Here is an 18,299-nt window from a genome sequence, read left to right as displayed (position 1 = left end):
AGTAGCGGCACATCTGACTTTCGCTGCATCCCCTTTTTTTGTTTCTATGGGATCACCGCTACACTAGATGCCCTTGCAATCCTGGCCGCAACCAGTGTCTCCATGAAACCCTACCCATCGATGCCTTCTTAATTTCCTGATCTGGAAACACAGAAATTGTCAATTACCCTGGGATTGGTGGGGGTGTGTTAATGAAAAATTGTCAAGTTAGTTGTATTTTTACTCAATTGTGAAAACAGTGTGTTTCACGTACAAAAGGTGCTGTGCCTTCGGCTTATTAAGGCAGCCCTACCAGCTATCTCAGTCGCCACCGCCAAGCTCAAGTTTATATAGTTAATTTATATTGTTTCAGGCTGTTTTTTGGTGCCATGTATCTTTTTTTTTTATATCACTTTTTGTTCCATTTTCTTTGGAGGCAAAGTGACTTTATTTTATTTTTTAAATACACCAGTCACCTTGCAGGATAGATAGTGACATCCTATTAGACCATGTTTCTAAGGGCAATTTTAGACAAGTGTATCCAGTACGGAAAACAGGCACAGTTTGGGGACGCGACTTCCAATTATGGACACAAATCGTTTCACAGGACCGCATGGCATTATAATGATTTATAAAGTTTTGCGTCTCTGTCCAACTTTGCATTTACGGAATTATACTGACGGCATTACGACAGATGAGAGAGCCTTCATTAGGTCACGACAATTCACGCAGTAATCGCGTTACAAGGCTGCTTATGAGGGTAAGGGTCCATTCACACGTCCGTTGTTTCTTTCCTGATCTGTTCCGTTTTTTGCTGAACAGATCTGTACCAGATCTGGACCCATTCATTTTCAATGGGTCCTGAAAAAAAACGGACAGCTCAATGTCAGATTTTTTTTCAGGACCCATTGAAAATGAATGGGTCCAGATCTGGTCCTGATCTGTTCAGCAAAAAACGGAACAGATCAGGAAAGAAACAACGGACGTGTGAATGGACCCTAACAGTGCCTCTCACTACTGAACCAATCCCAGCCATTGCAGCAGGGTGTCAACTGAATGCTACTGCTGAACCCTTTGGCTGATGTGGGCTTCTGAGCCCGCAACATCATAGTGCCGCAAGTCTCACCCGTACACGACTTAAAAGGGGTTGTCCGGGGGTGGAGAGCTGTATGGCACAGAGCAAGGGCTTTTTTGTTTACATTTTTCACTGCTAGGTGGAGACTTCCGCCCATCAGTGCCGGTGACGTCACCAGGCTCACTGCTAGGCAGAAGCCTCCGCCTAGCAGAGACCCAGTACATCACCAAATCGAATGAAAAAGCCCTTGCCCTGCACAATTCAATGCAGGACTAGGGAAAGCATGGGAGCATGAAATGCTACAATGTTCATCTCAGAGGGGCTGCCTGGGTGAAAATGGGGATATGGCCAGGTTCAGCTGTGAACCCGGACAACCGCTTTAACTATACAGTAAATGAAAAATTAGCTGCCAAATATTTTTATATTTGATAAAGCTAATAAATCTACCTATATAACTATATATTACATCTATTTTTATATCTATCCCTAGCTAAACATAATAGAGCACTAATTCTCTGATTCAGAGGTTCAAGCCTTCATCTCTGCTGTATTACAAATTTAACCTACTAAATTCTTAAATACAATCGTTAAAGGGGTATTCTCTTCTCAAACACAAAGTATATCGATAGAATATATTATCAATGTCAGGTAGGAGCGGATCCCAGAGGTTAGACCTGCACTTCTCTCTCCCCAGGAGTGAATGAGAGTGCACAGCGCAAGCGCGGACAGCCTCCGTTCACCGCCATGGGAGTTTCGAAAAAAGCCTAGTGTGCTAGCTTGGCTTTTTTCAGAACTCCCATAAAAGTGAATGGAGAGCATGCTGCACATGCGCAGGATGCTTTGCTTCAGATACAGCATTCTGGAGATAGGAGTGGGTCCCAGAGGTGGGACCCCCACCTATTGGCAGCATACCCTAATGATACGCCACCAATGTCTGCGATGAGTTTAACCCTTTAAGTGATTGAATTCAACGTTTTTAACAGTCCGTACGTAATTAACACAAGATGTACCTTTGTAGCATCTGCAGTCACAAACTCGGCTTCAAAAATATACTCTCGGTGGTTCCGTGCTTTCATATCAGAGTACCGCTGTTCACACTGCTGCACAGAAACTTCTGCAATATCTGAAAAAAAATAAGAAGATAAATATATTGAACCTCAGCACAGGCGACAGCAGCACGTGTCTAGTTCTAATGCAGAGCTGGACCGGTCAATTAGCGGCAGACGCTATTAGGTGTTGGAACGATAACTGCTGCTTTTGCGAAGGGGTGTGAGAATCAAACCTTAGATAATTAAGATTCCCAGTGGGCTACCATAAACAATGAAGGCTTTTCACACAAAAACCACGTGCTGGATAATGTGCTCCATCTATTCGACCTCCAAATAGAGGAGCACTATAACAGTCTCTAATAAATGAAGGATGGGGGCGACATACAAAAGGAACACAAATATGAAAAGCTTCAAATATCCAAAGCAATTGCAAGTAAAAAGCATGTCCACGGCGGCTTGTGAAGCTGTACAACAAAAGCTTAACAGCTCATCGAGCACTTCACTATTCTGTATCCGTAACATCAGAAGGGATATATCTTACGCACTAACACACGTTACAATGGCCTCAAGCTGAAATATCTTTGGATTTATAATGACTTTTCCTGAGACACCACACAATGCCAAGGGCAGCGCCAATCTGTGAGAAATAACTGTCGGGAAGGATCAGCCAGTCAGCATATGCATTTTTAAAGGGGTATTCATACCTCAGCTATTGATGGTATATCACGAACACCTCTGGGACCTGCTCCTATTTCCACAACGGACTCCCAAAGTGAATGAGAGCGCACCATGCAAGTGAACTCACACTATGGGAGTTCCGGAAAAATAGCAGAGTGTTGGTTTGGGCATTTCCGGCTCTCCTATAGTGTTGAATGGAGAGGTGGGCGTGCATGTGTGGTGTGTGCTCCATTCACCACTATGGGACTTCCGTGGTCACTCCACTATTTTTGGAACGCCGATGGAAGTGAACGGAAGGCACACCGCAAATCGGGGGCCTAGCTGTGGAGATAGGTGTGGGTCCTAGAGGTGGGACCCACAGTTATGTGATATTGATAGCATTTCCTAGCAATATTCCATCAGCGTCTTAGATGGGTATAACCGTTTAAACAATAACATATGATCAACCACAGTGACAAAAAAGTAGGACTGGGAGATTAATCAACTTTATTCAAATAATTGCCATTTCAAAGAAGCACAATTCTGATTTAATCAGAATTGTGAAATCAATATTAGCCTTTCAAATGCAGGTGGGGCGAATAGTGGGGAACTCAAACACCACGGGAGCCCAGCACTGGATGACATCCGGGCTCCGGCTGTAATGGCTGGCATCTGAGACCTCTAATCCCAGAACTGCATCTCTTAGATTTCATGGTCAATAGCAACAGCGGCATCTAGGCAGTAAGACAATGGGAGCCATGGTGATAATGTAAACAATCAAATTGTCACCTACCTGGACAAAAAAAATAATATCTAACAATGCTGAAGGTTTTCCACTCTTTAGATATAGATTCTATACCAGTTCGGTGAGGTCTGACAACAGCTGATCGGTGGGGGTGCAAGTTTTCAGCTGCTGCCGACACAGGAAGTAAAGCACTGGATGGAGTCACAAGGAGAAGGCAGCAGCCACTGCCTAGTGGTCACGCTGGCATAAGGCTAGTTCCACTCTAGCGGCAGCATTCTCCGGCAGGCTGTTCCAGCGGGTGAACAGCCTGCCGGATCCGTGCTGCCGCTAGTGCACACGTGCCGCCGGAGGTCAGCTCAGGCCACATTGACTATAATGGGGGAAGAGTTCCCGCGGCAGCACGGCAAGCATGCTGAGAGACAGTCGGAATAAAACTACGACATGTTCACCGCTAGTGTGAAAGTAGCCTAATGCAGCTTACATCCCATTTAAGTGAAAGGGAGAGGAGATTATCAATATATAAAGAGTGGAAAACGCTTTTAACAAAGTTTAGAAGTAAAAGAAAAAATATTTTCAATAAAAATTAGCTTATTTTTATTTTATTTTTTTACAAAGTAAAAGACAAATGCACACGTATGTCGTATTGCTGCCTTTACCACAACCAATATAACAAAGATAATGCTAATTAAAATAAATGTTAAATCAAGTCTTATGTACCCAAAAATTGTTCTGCAAAAGACCAGCTCGCATACATTGGCAGAATGATTATTAAGTTATGACTCTTAGAATGCTGTTGTTTTTTTGTAGGACGTGTGCAATTAGTGTAAAAAGTACAAAAAAGAAATTAAACTATTCATATCTGGTATTTCCATAATCCTACTGAGCCACAGAACAAAAAAGTTACACCACTCTGTGAAAGTAGTAAATTTAAAGTGCAAAACACAATGGCAGAATTGTTTTTTTCCTCGATAACTGTCCCAAAATAAGTTAAAGGTAAAAAACTTGCCCAAATCTTTACACGTTTTTAGTAGTTATGTGCTTATTTTTCTATAATATTCATTTTTCCCTTATTATGTGAGCTTTTGAACCCATTACCAATTTAAAAGCTGTGGATACATCCACTTTAGTGTTGCAAAATTAAAAGGGACTGTAGCACTTGAGTGGAGGATTTTCTCTGCTAAAGCAAAATGTTAGGAAATGAATGAAGACTATTTAGAAAGTTGTTTAAAGGGTTTCTACCACTTCGTTTGGACATAATTAGCTATCAGACACTAGCGATCCGCTCTACCAAACAATGCTATTATAATAGCTTTTTGTCCTGCCGTTTCCATAAAAAACTAACTTTTATCGATATGCTAATGAGCCTCTAGGTGCTATGCGGCCGTCTTTTTAAGCACCTAGAGGCTCGGTCTACCTTCACAAAATGCCGCCCAGCGCATCCCTCCAGCCCGCCCATCTCCTCTGGAATGCGATCTTCCCTCTGAGTCAGCGGACGAATTCTCGCGCATGCGCCGTGCGCGTCTGTCTTCGGCGCAGTTAATGTCTGACCGCTTTCTGCACAGACATCTCCACTGCGCTGATGAAGTCATAGTGCTCCGAGGAACAGGCGCAGTGGAGATGTCTGTGCAGAAAGCGGTCAGACATTAACTGCGCCGAAGACAGAATTCGTCAGCTGACTCAGAGGGAGGATCACATTCCAGAGGAGATGGGCGGGCTGGAGGGACGCGCTGGGCGGCATTTTGTGAAGGTAGACCGAGCCTCTAGGTGCTTAAAGACGCCCGCATAGCACCTAGAGGCTCATTAGCAGATCGATAAAAGTTAGTTTTTTATGGAAACGGCTGCACAAAAAGCTATTATAATAGCATTGTTTGGTAGAGCAGACACTAGCAGATCGCTAGTGTCTGACAGCTAAATATGTCCAAACGAAGTGGTAGAAACCCTTTAACAGCTTGCAGTCACACTAATGCCGAAAGGCGTGAGTGTGGCGGCTCTCTGAGGTCTCGATGACGCCAATAGGCGTCATCTCATGAGACCCGAGATTTCCTGTGAACGCGCAGTTCAGAAGATCATCTACAGCCTGCCGGCAGCGATCATTGGCTGGCAGGCTGTAGATTTTTTAAAAGATCCAATCAAAGAGGTATGTCAGACACTATTTTGTAAATAGCGTCTGATATACCTGCTACCTGGTCCTCTGGTGGTCCCTTTTGCTTGGATCGACCACCAGAGGACACAGGCAGATATGTAAGTAGCACTAAACACCACACACACCCCCCTGTCACTTATTAACCCCTGATCACCCCATATAAACTCCCTGATCACCCCCCTGTAAGGGTCCCTCATCACTGCCAGGTAGTTAGCTACTTGTTAGGTAGTTAGCGCCCAGCCTACCGCAGTCACTGATTAGTCGCCGATTAGCGTCATCGCTGTCGCTAATCAGCACTAGTACTACAAAGTATCTGTAAGTGATCAAGACTGATCGCAATCAGATCTATATAAGTACATTAGGGTCACCTTAGGCTCTACAAAAAACGCAGTGTTCGCCCGATATTGTGAGCACACTTGCGTTCAGTCCGCCCCGCCGCAGTGTCAGAATATATTTTTTTCTGATCACTGCAAAAACACCGTAAAATCGCTGCGCCGCTATAAAGATCACTTTTGAGCTTTTGGATCTTTATTAGCAATCGCAGCTTTACTTCCCAAGCACTCCTTTTTACTAGGCAGGTTTGCTCTTTTTCCTGGGTAGTCTCAGAGGAATACCCCCTAAATTTAGTTAGTCCAAAATGTCAAACAAGGAGTATTCCGCTGAAGAGGCCTACAGGATTCTGGCCGTGATGGATGAAAGCGATGGGGACGCCTCACCCGCTGAATCAAGTGGTTCAGAATATGAACCTGTAGACAGCAGTGGCACTCTAACCACTAGTGAAGATGACGAGGTTGAGGTCCCTGCAACGGTCAGGCGCACCAGATCCCATGTCAGTGTTCTGCATACCCCGTGTGATGAGCCTCATTTGCAGCAGAGTGGTGCTAGCGCTGATCTTTTTTATGGTGCGGCACACACCAGCAGCGCAGCACATCCTGGACCTTCTACCAGCACTGCCGTATTCCCTAGTGAAGTGGCGAGCACCAGAAGGGCAGTTCAAGCTGGTACGGTGGCACCTGCAGTAACTCCCCCGTCGCAGCCGCCCCGTTCACAGGCCCGTAGAGCCCTTAGTCTCCCAGAGGTGCTGGCAAACCCTAATTGGCACTCCCCTGCTTCCGCCGCACCCGTATTGCCCCCTTTCACCGCCCAGTCTGGAGTTCACATGGAGACAGCTCATTTAGGATCGGCCCTTGAGTTTTTTGAGCTGTTCTTCACCGCGGATCTCTATGACTTAGTTGTGGCAGAAACCAACCGCTACGCCACAGACTATATAACCGCCAATCCGGAAAGCTTCTATGCCCAGCCTTACCGGTGGAAACCAGTCACAGTTTCCGAATGAAATTTTTTTTTGGGCCTTCTCCTCAGCATGGGTCTAACAAAAAAAAAAAAAAAAAAAAAAAAAAAAAAAAAAAATGTATTGCGGTCCTATTGGTCTAAAAACCCAATACATTACATGCCCATGTTCTCTGCTGCAATGTCCAGGGCATGTTTTGAGAACATCATGTGCTTTATGCATTTCGCTGACAATAAAACCTGTCATCCAAGAGGCCACCCTGCTTATGACCGGCTCCACAAAATTTGGCCCCTCATAGACCATTTGTCATCCAGATTTGCAAATGCGTATACTCCCAATCAGAACATCTGCATAGACGAGTCCCTAGTACATTTTACTGGGCGCCTTGGCATCAAACAGTACATCCCCAGCAAGCGCGCCCGGTATGGGGTCAAACTGTATAAGCTCTGTGAAAGGGCCACAGGCTATACATATCGTTTTAGGGTCTATGAGGGAAAAGACTCAAAACTGGAGCCAGTCGGATGTCCTGACTACGTGGGGAGGCAAGATTGTCTGGGACTTGGTGTCACCCTTACTCCACAAGGGGTACCACTTATATGTGGACAATTTTTACTCAAGCATGGCCCTCTTTCGGCACTTACATCTAGTCGGAATTCAATGCAGTGGCACCGCGTGACCTAGTGGCCGGGTCTTCCCCCAATGGATCGTTAATACCCGACTTGCACGGGGGGGAGAGGGCTGCCTTGTGTGACCAAGAACTGCTCACGGTGAAGTAGAGGGACGTTTACCTTCTGTCCACCATTCACCCAGACACGACTGTCCAAATTGAAAGGGCAACTAGAGTCATTGAGAAACCCCTCTCTGTCCACGACTATAACCTTCACATGGGAGGGGTGGACTTCAATGACCAGATGTTGTTTCCCTATTTAGTGTCCCGCCGCACCAGACGCTGGTATAAGAAGGTGTCTGTTTATTTAATTCAATTGGCTGTCTATAATAGTTTTGTTCTCTACAGTAATGCTGGGAGAACAGGATCCTTCCTAAAATTCCAGGAAGAGATCATTTCGGAAATCCTGTATCCAGGAGGGTCCGTGCCCCAAGTCCCTGATGTAGTTAGCCGGCTACATGGCAGACACTTCCCGAGTGTCTATCCTGGTACCCCAACTCAACGTTCCCCAAGAAAAAGATGTTGTGTCTGTAGCAGGGCTGGAATAAGGCCTGACACCACCTTTTTTTGTCCTGACCACCCAGCCCTATGCTTAGGGGAGTGTTTCCGCAAGTACCACACACAGGTACACTATTAGTGTGGGGATTGCGTGACACAGCACAGGCACACAGGGGTCTTAGGGCCCTTTCACATAGAGCTGCCACAAACCTCTCCTTTCACCTGGGACAAAGTGCATAATGTACTTCGCCACATCTCTGGGCGATTTGCACATTGTCCCATGGGGAAGGAGAGGTTTATCCTCTAAAGGGGGAGGAGAAGAAAAGAAAAGAAAAAAAAAAACCACAGGTAAGGCCTCTTTCACACTTGCGTTGTCCGGATCCGTCGTGTACTCCATTTGCCGGAAGTGCCCGCCGGATCCGTAACACCGCAAGTGAACTGAAAGCATTTGAAGACTGATCCGTCTTCAAAATGCGTTCAGTGTTACTATGGCAGCCAGGACGCTATTAAAGTCCTGGTTGACATAGTAGTAGTGGGGAGCAGTATACTTACCGTCCGTGCGGCTCCCGGGGCGCTCCAGAATGACGTCAGAGCGCCCCATGCGCATGGATGACGTGATCCATGCAATCACGTCATCCATGCGTGTGGGGCGCCCTGATGTCACTCTGAAGCGCCCCGGGAGCCGCACGGACGGTAAGTATACTGCTCCCCACTACACTTTACCATAGCAAACAGGACTTTAGCGTCCTGGCAGCCATGGTAACCATTAAGAAAAAGCTAAACGTCGGATCCGGTAATGCGCCGAAACGATGTTTAGTTTAAGGCCGGATCCGGATTAATGCCTTTCAATGGGCATTAATTCCGGATCCGGCCTTGCGGTAAGTGTTCAGGATTTTTGACCGGAGCAAAAAGCGCAGCATGCTGCAGTATTTTCTCCGGCCAAAAAACGTTCCGTTCCGGAACTGAAGACATCCTGAACGGATTTCTCTCCATTCAGAATGCATGGGGATAATCCTGATCAGGATTCTTCCGGTATAGAGCCCCGACGACGGAACTCTATGCCGGAACAGAACAACGCAAGTGTGAAAGAGCCCTAAGGAAAAAAGTTAATGTTCTGTTTCAAATGTTATATAACGTTAATAAATTGCGTTGCGGCCTGTTTTTTTTAATTTTTTTTACCTTCTAGGTGGATGAAGCGATCAACCAGCTGCAGCACTGATGTGCATTCTGACAGAAGCATTGCGCTGCTGTCAGATTACACAAAAGTCGGTGTATGCGGCGCTGCAAGACGAGATTTCTCCTCTGCAGTAAAAAAGATACGTTTGCCGAGGCTTATGAGCTGAGGGGCGGTGTTCATATGCTTTGGCAAACACTTTGTATAAAAAAAAAAATTCCGGCAATGATTTATTCATCCACATAGATTGATGTGAATGGAGAAATCGGGTTTGCCAGGGCATACGAGCTAAGTGGGTATGGATGTTGGGCGGAGCTCCTATGTCCTGGCAGACGCCTTTCCCCTTTTTTTTTTGCAGAGATTTTTTCATCCACATTGATCGATGCGAATGAAGAAATCTGTGCCGTTAATTTTTTCTTTCAGCCCAGAGGCTGAACGAAAAAAAAAATCTCATTACCCGTATGCTCAATATAAGGAGAATAGCAGAAACTCCTAATGCTGGCCATACATGTAATGATTGTGGAAACCCTCAAATGCCAGGGCAGTACAAACACCCCACAAATGACCCCATTTTGGAAAGAAGACACCCCAAGGTATTCGCTGAGGGGCATATTGAGTCCATGAAAGATTTAACTTTTTGTCCCAAGTTAGCGGAAAGGGAGACTTTGTGAGAAAAAAAAAAAAATCTATTTCTGCTAACTTGTGCCAAAAAAAAAATAAAAAAAATCTTCTATGAACTCGCCATGCCCCTCACGGAATACCTTGGGGTGTTTTCTTTCCAAAATGGGGTCACATGTGGGGTATTTATACTGCCCTGGCATTTTAGGGGCCCTAAAGCGTGAGAAGTCTGGAATCCAAAAGTCTAAAAATGCCCTCCTAAAAAGGTACTCATTGGTATTTGGGCCCCTTTGCGCACCTAGGCTGCAAAAAAGTGTAACATGTGGTATCGCCGTACTCAGGAGAAGAAGGGCAATGTGTTTTGGGGTGTCTTTTTACATATACCCATGCTGGGTGAGAGAAATATCTCTGTAAATTGACAACTTTGTATAAAAAAAATAAAAATAAAAAAAAAAAATGGGAAAAGTTGTCATTTACAGAGATATTTCTCTCACCCAGCATGGGTATATGTAAAAATACACCCCTAAACACATTGCCCTACTTCTTCTGAGTACGGCGATTCCACGTGTGACACTTTTTTGCAGCCTAGGTGCGTAAAGGGGCCCAAATTCCAATGAGTACCTTTAAGATTTCACAGGGCATTTTTTACGCATTTGGATTCCAAACTACTTCTCACGCTTTAGGGCCCCTAAAATGCCAGGGCAGTATAAATACCCCACATGTGACCCCATTTTGGAAATAAGACACCCCAAGGTATTTCGTGAGGGGCATGGAGAGTTCATGTAAAATTTTATTTTTTGTCACAAGTTAGAAATATCTCTGTAAATTGACCTCACCCAGCATGGGTATATGTAAAAATACACCCCAAAACACATTGCCCTACTTCTGAGTACGGCGATTCCACGTGTGACACTTTTTTGCAGCCTAGGTGCGTAAAGGGGCCGAAAGTCCAACAAGTACCTTTAGGCTTTACAGGGTTGCTCACAATTTAGCCCCGCCCAAAATGCCAGAACAGTAAACACCCCCTACAAATGACCCCATTTCGGAAAGTAGACACCCCAAGGTATTCACTGAGGGGCATAGTGAGTCCGTGGGAGATTTTTTATTTTTTTGCCAGAAGTTAGCAGAAATGGAAACTTTATTATTTTTTTTTCTCATAAAGTGTAATTTTCCTCTAACTTGCGAAAAAAAATTAAATCATACATGAACTCACCATTCCCCTCCGCGAATACTTTGGGGTGTCTCTAAAATGGGGTCATTTGGGGGGTATTTATACTATCCTGGCATTCTAGCACCTCAAGAAACATGACAGGTGCTCAGAAAGTCAGAGCTGCTTCAAAATGCGGAAATTTACATTTTTGTACCATAGTTTGTAAACGCTATAACTTTTGCACAAACCAATAAATATACACTTATTGGATTTTTTTTTTATCAAAGATATGTAGCACAATAAATTCAGACAAACTTGTATAGAAATGTAATTATATTTGAACAATTTAACCAGAGAAAGTTAAAAACACACTTTTTTACAGAAAATTGCGGCCTATTTTGATTAATATCGGAAAAACAAAAAATCTCAGCAGCAATCAAATACCACCAAAATAAAGCTGCATTTGTGAGAAGAAAAGGAGGTAAAATTCATTTGAGTGCCAAGTTGCATGACCGAGCAATAAACAGTTAACGTTGTGAAGTGCCGATTTGTAAAAAAGGGCCTGGTCACTAGGGGGGTATAAACCTGTGGTCCTTAAGTGGTTAAATGGGTTCTCACCTCAGCAAATTGCATTGATCATGTAGAGAAAGTTAATAAAAGGCATTTACTAATGTATTGCAATTGTCCATATTGCTTCCTTTGTTGTCTGGATTCATTTTTCCATTTCATTATACAATTCTTGTCTCCATGGTTATGACCATCCTGAAGTCCAGCAACAGTGGCCATGCTTGCACACTACAGGAAAAAGATCTGTCCTATGCGCGCTTCCATGGTCCTGGCCACCAGAGATGCTAGTGCTTTCCTAGTGTGCAAGCACGACCACCACTGCTGGATTGTATGGTGGTCGTAACGATGGAAACGAGCAGCATATATTGTGATGGAAAAATTAATCCAGCCAGCAAAGGAAGCATTATTGACAATCACAATACATTAGTAAGTGCCTTGTATTAACTTTCTCTACATGATAAATGCCATTTGCTGAGGTGAGACAACCCCTTTAAACAAACTTTCTAAATAGTCTTCATTCATTTCCTAACATTTTGCTTTAGCAGAGGAAATCCTTCACTCATCAGTAACGATCAGTACAAGTGAGAGGAGATCTAGCTGTAGAATGAGAAATCAATAGAGGAATAAAGTAGTGCTGATTAAAGAGGCAATGAAGACAACAGCATCGATAAATATATATTTTTTTATATAAACTCCTCCAGGGAACGTACACTACTGTGATTTAATATAGTAGCGTATGGGAAATTCAGTATATTCCAGGCATACATAAGAGTATACCTGTGATAGGCCTAGTAGCCTTCAGCAGGCTCCAGCCTATCACCACCAACTAATGGCTTCCCAGATCTTAGCAAGGGGAAGCCGTTCAGGCCCTGGGAGCGCAACACTCCCGGGAAAAGCCACCTCAGATGCCGATCACAGAAATTAGCCCCAGGTGTCTGGTGTGCGAGACAACAAAAACAGGGCAGCTATGGCAACCGACCTACTATGGACAGGGAGCCATGTTGCATGAGCAGTTTATTCACTGAGGCTGATGCCAGCACTCACATGCGACATACTCGCGAGATTAAAGCGCTTCAACTCTGACGTCAGGGGATAAAAAAAAACGATCCGTCATTAAATACATTGAAAATCAATGGATGACGGATCCGTCACCAACGATTTAGACACAGGAGGCTCCTGTAATCTTCAAAAGCTGTGTAAAAGCAGTTCTTTCATCAGGCTCAGGGTCTCAGCTAGCTAGGACATGCTCCTATGGCCTGTGAGCCGTCTTGTGTCTATTACTAGGGATGGATCTTGCCTGACAACAGGCAGTGGACTGCAAATAAGGTGGAAGTGAGACCCCTAGTGGCCATGACTAAATCATTTAAAAAAAAATATGCCTGCATTTACCTGGAAAAAATAGATTAATGTGATTCTCTATTAAAGGGCTTCTGTCAGCCCACTAAACAGTTTTTTTTTTTTTGTTTACTAATAATCCCTACACTGCGAGCTCTGCATACATAAGTTAAATAATCATTTTGGATCAGCAGAATTTGATAAAAAGCTATTTTTAAACTATGCAAATTACCTTGCTACCAGCAAGTAGGGCGGCTACTTGCTGGTAGCAGCCGCATCCTCCGATCCTAAAGACGCCCCCTCCGCATTGTGATTGACAGGGCCAGGGAACGGAATCGTTCTCTGCTGGCCCTGCCTGTTAGCATTTAAAATCTGGTGCCTGCTCCGCGGCCGTACCTGTCTTCAATCTGCACAGGCGCACTGAGAGTTAGGCCTATGACCTCTTAGCTAAATTTTAGCTTTTTTGAAGTTTGGTATTTTTGTTCCTCCTTGTAGAAACGCTCTTTTGAATGACAATTGGAAGGTTATTACTTTATGGTCACTATTTCCCAGGTGTCCCACAACCTGCACTTCTATTCTGTCAGGTCTATTGGTTAATACTAAGTCCAGTATGGCCGTCCCTCTAGTCGGGTCCTGGACCAGTTGGGAGAGATAATAGTCTTTGGTTATTGCCAAGAACCTGTTTCCTTTATGAGATGTACAGGTTTTAGTTTCCCAGTCTATTTGGGTAGTTGAAGTCCCCCATAATGACGACCTCATTATGATTTGCCGCCTCGTCTATCTCGTTTAGTAGTAGATTTTCTGTGGACTTGGTATATTAGGTGGTTTATAATAAACTCCTATTAGTATTTTATTATTGTTTTTGCCTCAATGTATTTCTACCCACAGTGGCTCCACATGTTCATGTCCCTCACTTATATCTTCTCGGAGTGTGGGCTTTAGACAGGACTTTACATAACATACAGGGTTACAGTCTGCCTTTAACTGCCCAGTCATGGCTATCATCCAGCCATGTCTCGGTTATTCCCACTATGTCAGTCCTCCTCACACATCACTAATTCTAGTTCATCAATTTTATTAGTCAGGCTTCTGGCATTAGTATACATACAATTAAGGCTACTTTCACACTAGCGTTAGGGGCTCCGCTTGTGAGCTCCGTTTGAAGGGGCTCACAAGCGGCCCCGAACGCATCCGTACTGCCCCAATGCATTCTGAGTGGATGCGGATCCGCTGAGAATGCATCAGTCTGGCAGCGTTCAGCCTCCGCTCCGCTCAGCAGGCGGACACCCGAACGCTGCTTGCAGCGTTCGGGTGTCCGTCTGGCCGTGCAGAGGCAAACGGATCCGTCCAGACTTACAATGTAAGTCAATGAGGACGGATCTGTTTGAAGATGACACAATATGGCTCAATTTTCAAACTGATCCGTCCCCATTGACTTTCAATGTAAAGTCTGGACGGATCCGTCTGAACTACTTTCACACTTAGAATTTTTTCTAAGCTATAATGCAGACGGATCCGTTCTGAACGGATCCAAACGTCTGCATTATAGGAGCGGATCCGTCTGTGCAGACATCAGACGGATCCGCTCTGAACGCAAGTGTGAAAGTAGCCTTAGAGGTTTATGTATATTTTCTACCCTACACCTCTCCTTCTGAGCTGTTCTAGTCCCTCCTTCCATTCCTCCCCCAGCCCCTTTGCCCACCTAGGCTGCAAAAAAGTGTCACACATGTGGTATCGCCGTATTCAGGAGAAGTTGGGGAATGTGTTTTGGGGTGTCATTTTACATATACCCTTGCTGGGTGAGAGAAATATCTTGACAAAAGACAACTTTTCCCATTTTTTTATACAAAGTTGGCATTTGACCAAGATATTTCTCTCACCCAGCATGGGTATATGTAAAATGACACCCCAAAACACATTCCCCAACTTCTCCTGAGTACGGCGATACCAGATGTGTGACACTTTTTTGCAGCCTAGATGCGCAAAGGTGCCCAAATTCCTTTTAGGAGGGCATTTTTAGACATTTGGATACCAGACTTCTTCTCACGCTTTGGGGCCCCTAGAATGCCAGGGCAGTATAAATACCCCACATGTGACCCCATTTTGGAAAGAAGACACCCCAAGGTATTCAATGAGGGGCATGGCGATTTCATAGAATTTTTTTTTTTTTGGCACAAGTTAGCGGAAATTGATATTTTTAATTTTTTTCTCACAAAGTCTCCCGTTCCGCTAACTTGGGACAAAAATTTCAATCTTTCATGGACTCAATATGCCCCTCACGGAATACCTGGGGGTGTTTTCTTTCCGAAATGGGGTCACATGTGGGGTATTTATACTGCCCTGGCATTCTAGGGGCCCTAAAGCGTGAGAAGAAGTCTGGAATATAAATGTCTAAAAAATTTTACGCATTTGGATTCCGTGAGGGGTATGGGGAGTTCATGTGAGATTTTATTTTTTGACACAAGTTAGTGGAATATGAGACTTTGTAAGAAAAAAAAAAAAAAATTCCGCTAACTTGGGCCAAAAAAAATGTCTGAATGGAGCCTTACAGAGGGGTGATCAATGACAGGGGGGGTGATCAATGACAGGGGGGTGATCAATGACAGGGGGGTGATCAATGACAGGGGGGTGATCAGGGAGTCTATATGGGGTGATCACCACAGTCATTGATCATGCCCCTGTAAGGCTTCATTCAGACGTCCGGATGCGTTTTGCGGATCCGATCCATCTATCAGTGCATCCGTAAAAATCATGCAGACATCTGAATGGAGCTTTACAGGGGGGTGATCAGAGAGTCTATATGGGGTGATCACCACAGTCATTCATCATGCCCCTGTAAGGCTTCATTCAGACGTCCGGATGCGTTTTGCGGATCCGATCCATCTATCAGTGCATCCGTAAAAATCATGCGGACATCTGAATGGAGCTTTACAGGGGGGTGATCAGGGAGTCTATATGGGGTGATCACCACAGTCATTCATCATGCCCCTGTAAGGCTTCATTCAGACGTCCGGATGCGTTTTGCGGATCCGATCCATCTATCAGTGGATCCGTAAAAATCATGCGGACGTCTGAATGGAGCTTTACAGGGGGGTAATCAATGACAGGGGGGGTGATCAATGACAGGGGGGAGATCAGGGAGTCTATATGGGGTGATCAGGGGCCTAATAAGGGGTTAATAAGTGACGGGGGGGGGCGGGGGGGGGGTATAGTGTAGTGTAGTGGTGCTTGGTGCTACTTTACTGAGCTACCTGTGTCCTCTGGTGGTCGATCCAAACAAAGGGGACCACCAGAGGACCAGGTAGCAGGTATATTAGACGCCGTTATCAAAACAGCGTCTAATATACCTGTTAGGGGTTAAAAAAAACACATCTCCAGCCTGCCAGCGAACGATCGCCGCTGGCAGGCTGGAGATCAACTCTCTTACCTTCCGTTCCTGTGAGCGCGCGCGCGCGCCTGTGTGCGCGCGTTCACAGGAAATCTCGCGTCTCGCGAGATGACGCGTATATGCGTCCAGGCGGAATGAATCAACCACCTCCAGGACGCGTCTGTGCGTACAGCGGTCCGGAGGTGGTTAAAGGGAACCTGTCACCGGGATTTTGTGTATAGAGCTGAGGACATGGGTTGCTAGATGGCCGCTAGCACATCCGCAATACCCAGTCCCCATAGCTCTGTGTGCTTTTATTGTTTTAAAAAAAAACGATTTGATACATATGCAAATTAACCTGAGATGAGTCACACACAGGACTCATCTCAGAGTAATTTGCATATGTATCAAATCGTTTTTTTCAGACAATAAAAGCACACCGAGCTATGGGGACTGGGTATTGCGGATGTGCTAGTGGCCATATAGCAACCCATGTCCTCAGCTCTATACACAAAATCCCGGTGACAGGTTCCCTTTAAGTCATGGGAGGCACTTACAGAGCGCGTAACCCGACTGTAGTTGCCAGCAGGTTCATGGGAGTTACTGCAAGACACATGTGAATAGTCTCCTGGACTGTGTTCCTTTCATAACCCGGATTAGGAGGGCTGATATCCCGTGGCAGGCGACTATGGAGGAAGACAAAGGATATTCCTGACTATTCTGCTTCCACTCCAGCTCTGGTACCTTGGTGAGCAGCCTCTGGCCAATTTTTTCTTTCAATGAGTCCTATATTAATGGTGTGTGTATATAAAATATTTTTTTTTTTTACACAGGGAAAACCTAAGAAAGTTTTGTCTAAAAGGAAGAATAAGGAGTGTGCCCTATGCAGATACCCTCTATCTTCTGAATATTTGAAGCTGCGTCACATCTGCATTGACAAGACGGAGGCAGAAGAATCACTGTCTTTTTATAAGAACCTTTAGTCAGGTCTGAGGTCAGCTCTTCTATGTCCATAAGGAAGTCTGGGGGTCAGAAAGAGCAGAAATCTAAGCAAATACAGTGTCTTGATTTGGCGAGCTCCTCTGACTCAGAGCAGGAACAGGATTTTCATTCAATTGAAGATCTATGTTCTGACCAATCATCTTATTCTTCTGGAGAAGAGGAAAAAGAAATTGGAAGACCCTTTATTCCAGTGGAAGATATTGATAGTTTATTAAAAGCAGTAAAAATCGACCATGGGCATTGAAGATTCTAAGGAGCCAAAATCCGTGCAGGGTATGATGTTTGGGGGGCTTGAAATTAAGCATCAGAGATGTTTTCCTATACGTAAAAACGTAACATCTTTAATTAAGGGGGAATGGAATAAGCCTAGTAGGAGAGTTTTATTTCTAAAAATATTAAAAGAAAATAACCCTTTTCAAAAGTAGATTGTGCCCCTTGGAACAAAGCACCCAAAATAGACGTTGCTATTTCTAAAGTAACTAAGAGGTCATGTCTCCCCTTTAAAGATATGGGCTCCCTTAAGGACCCATTAGATAAAGCAGATGGGTTCCTAAAGGGTGCTTGGGAGGAGGCTACATCATCTTTTAGGCCCTCTATCGCGTCTACTTGTACAGCACGTTCCTTAATTGTTTGGCTCTCAGAGTTAGAAGATCAGTTAAAAAACAAATGTCCTAGGGAGGAAATTCTAGCATGTCTTCCCACCATTAAGAAAGCAGCAGGGGGGGGGGGGGCGGAGCCTGGCAGCAGAGCTGAATGGCCGCAAGTTAGATCGCTCTGTTGCAGGCTGAGAGAGAAGAGGGCATTATAAGCAATATTCACTAGCAAACATGGGTAAACCCTTGAGAGAAAAGTCCAGGGACAACTCAGCACACACTAAGCCTTCCTCAAGCCAGGGAGACCTGGATAAATTTGTCAAAAAGACGTCGGCGCTGCAGGCTAAGAAGCCAGAGAAGATGGCACCGCTGGACGAGCCTGAACAACA

General features: G+C 44.7%; 1 protein-coding gene across 2 annotated transcripts in view; it reads right to left on the bottom strand.

Annotated features, from left to right (window-relative positions):
- RNMT (RNA guanine-7 methyltransferase) overlaps positions 1 to 18,299 on the bottom strand; it is a 79,687-nt gene that overhangs the window by 29,656 nt on the left and 31,732 nt on the right. For both annotated transcript variants that reach the window (XM_040431858.1, XM_040431856.1), the window contains exon 6: positions 2,065 to 2,177. In XM_040431858.1, the coding sequence (XP_040287792.1) occupies positions 2,065 to 2,177 (113 nt within the window). The remainder of the gene's footprint in view (positions 1 to 2,064; positions 2,178 to 18,299) is intronic.

Source organism: Bufo bufo, chromosome 5 (genome assembly GCF_905171765.1).
Source record: "Bufo bufo chromosome 5, aBufBuf1.1, whole genome shotgun sequence".
NCBI classification, from domain to species: Eukaryota; Metazoa; Chordata; class Amphibia; order Anura; family Bufonidae; genus Bufo; species Bufo bufo.
The sequence above is the reverse complement of the archived record's forward strand: the minus strand, read 5'-3'. Positions and strand labels throughout refer to the sequence as shown.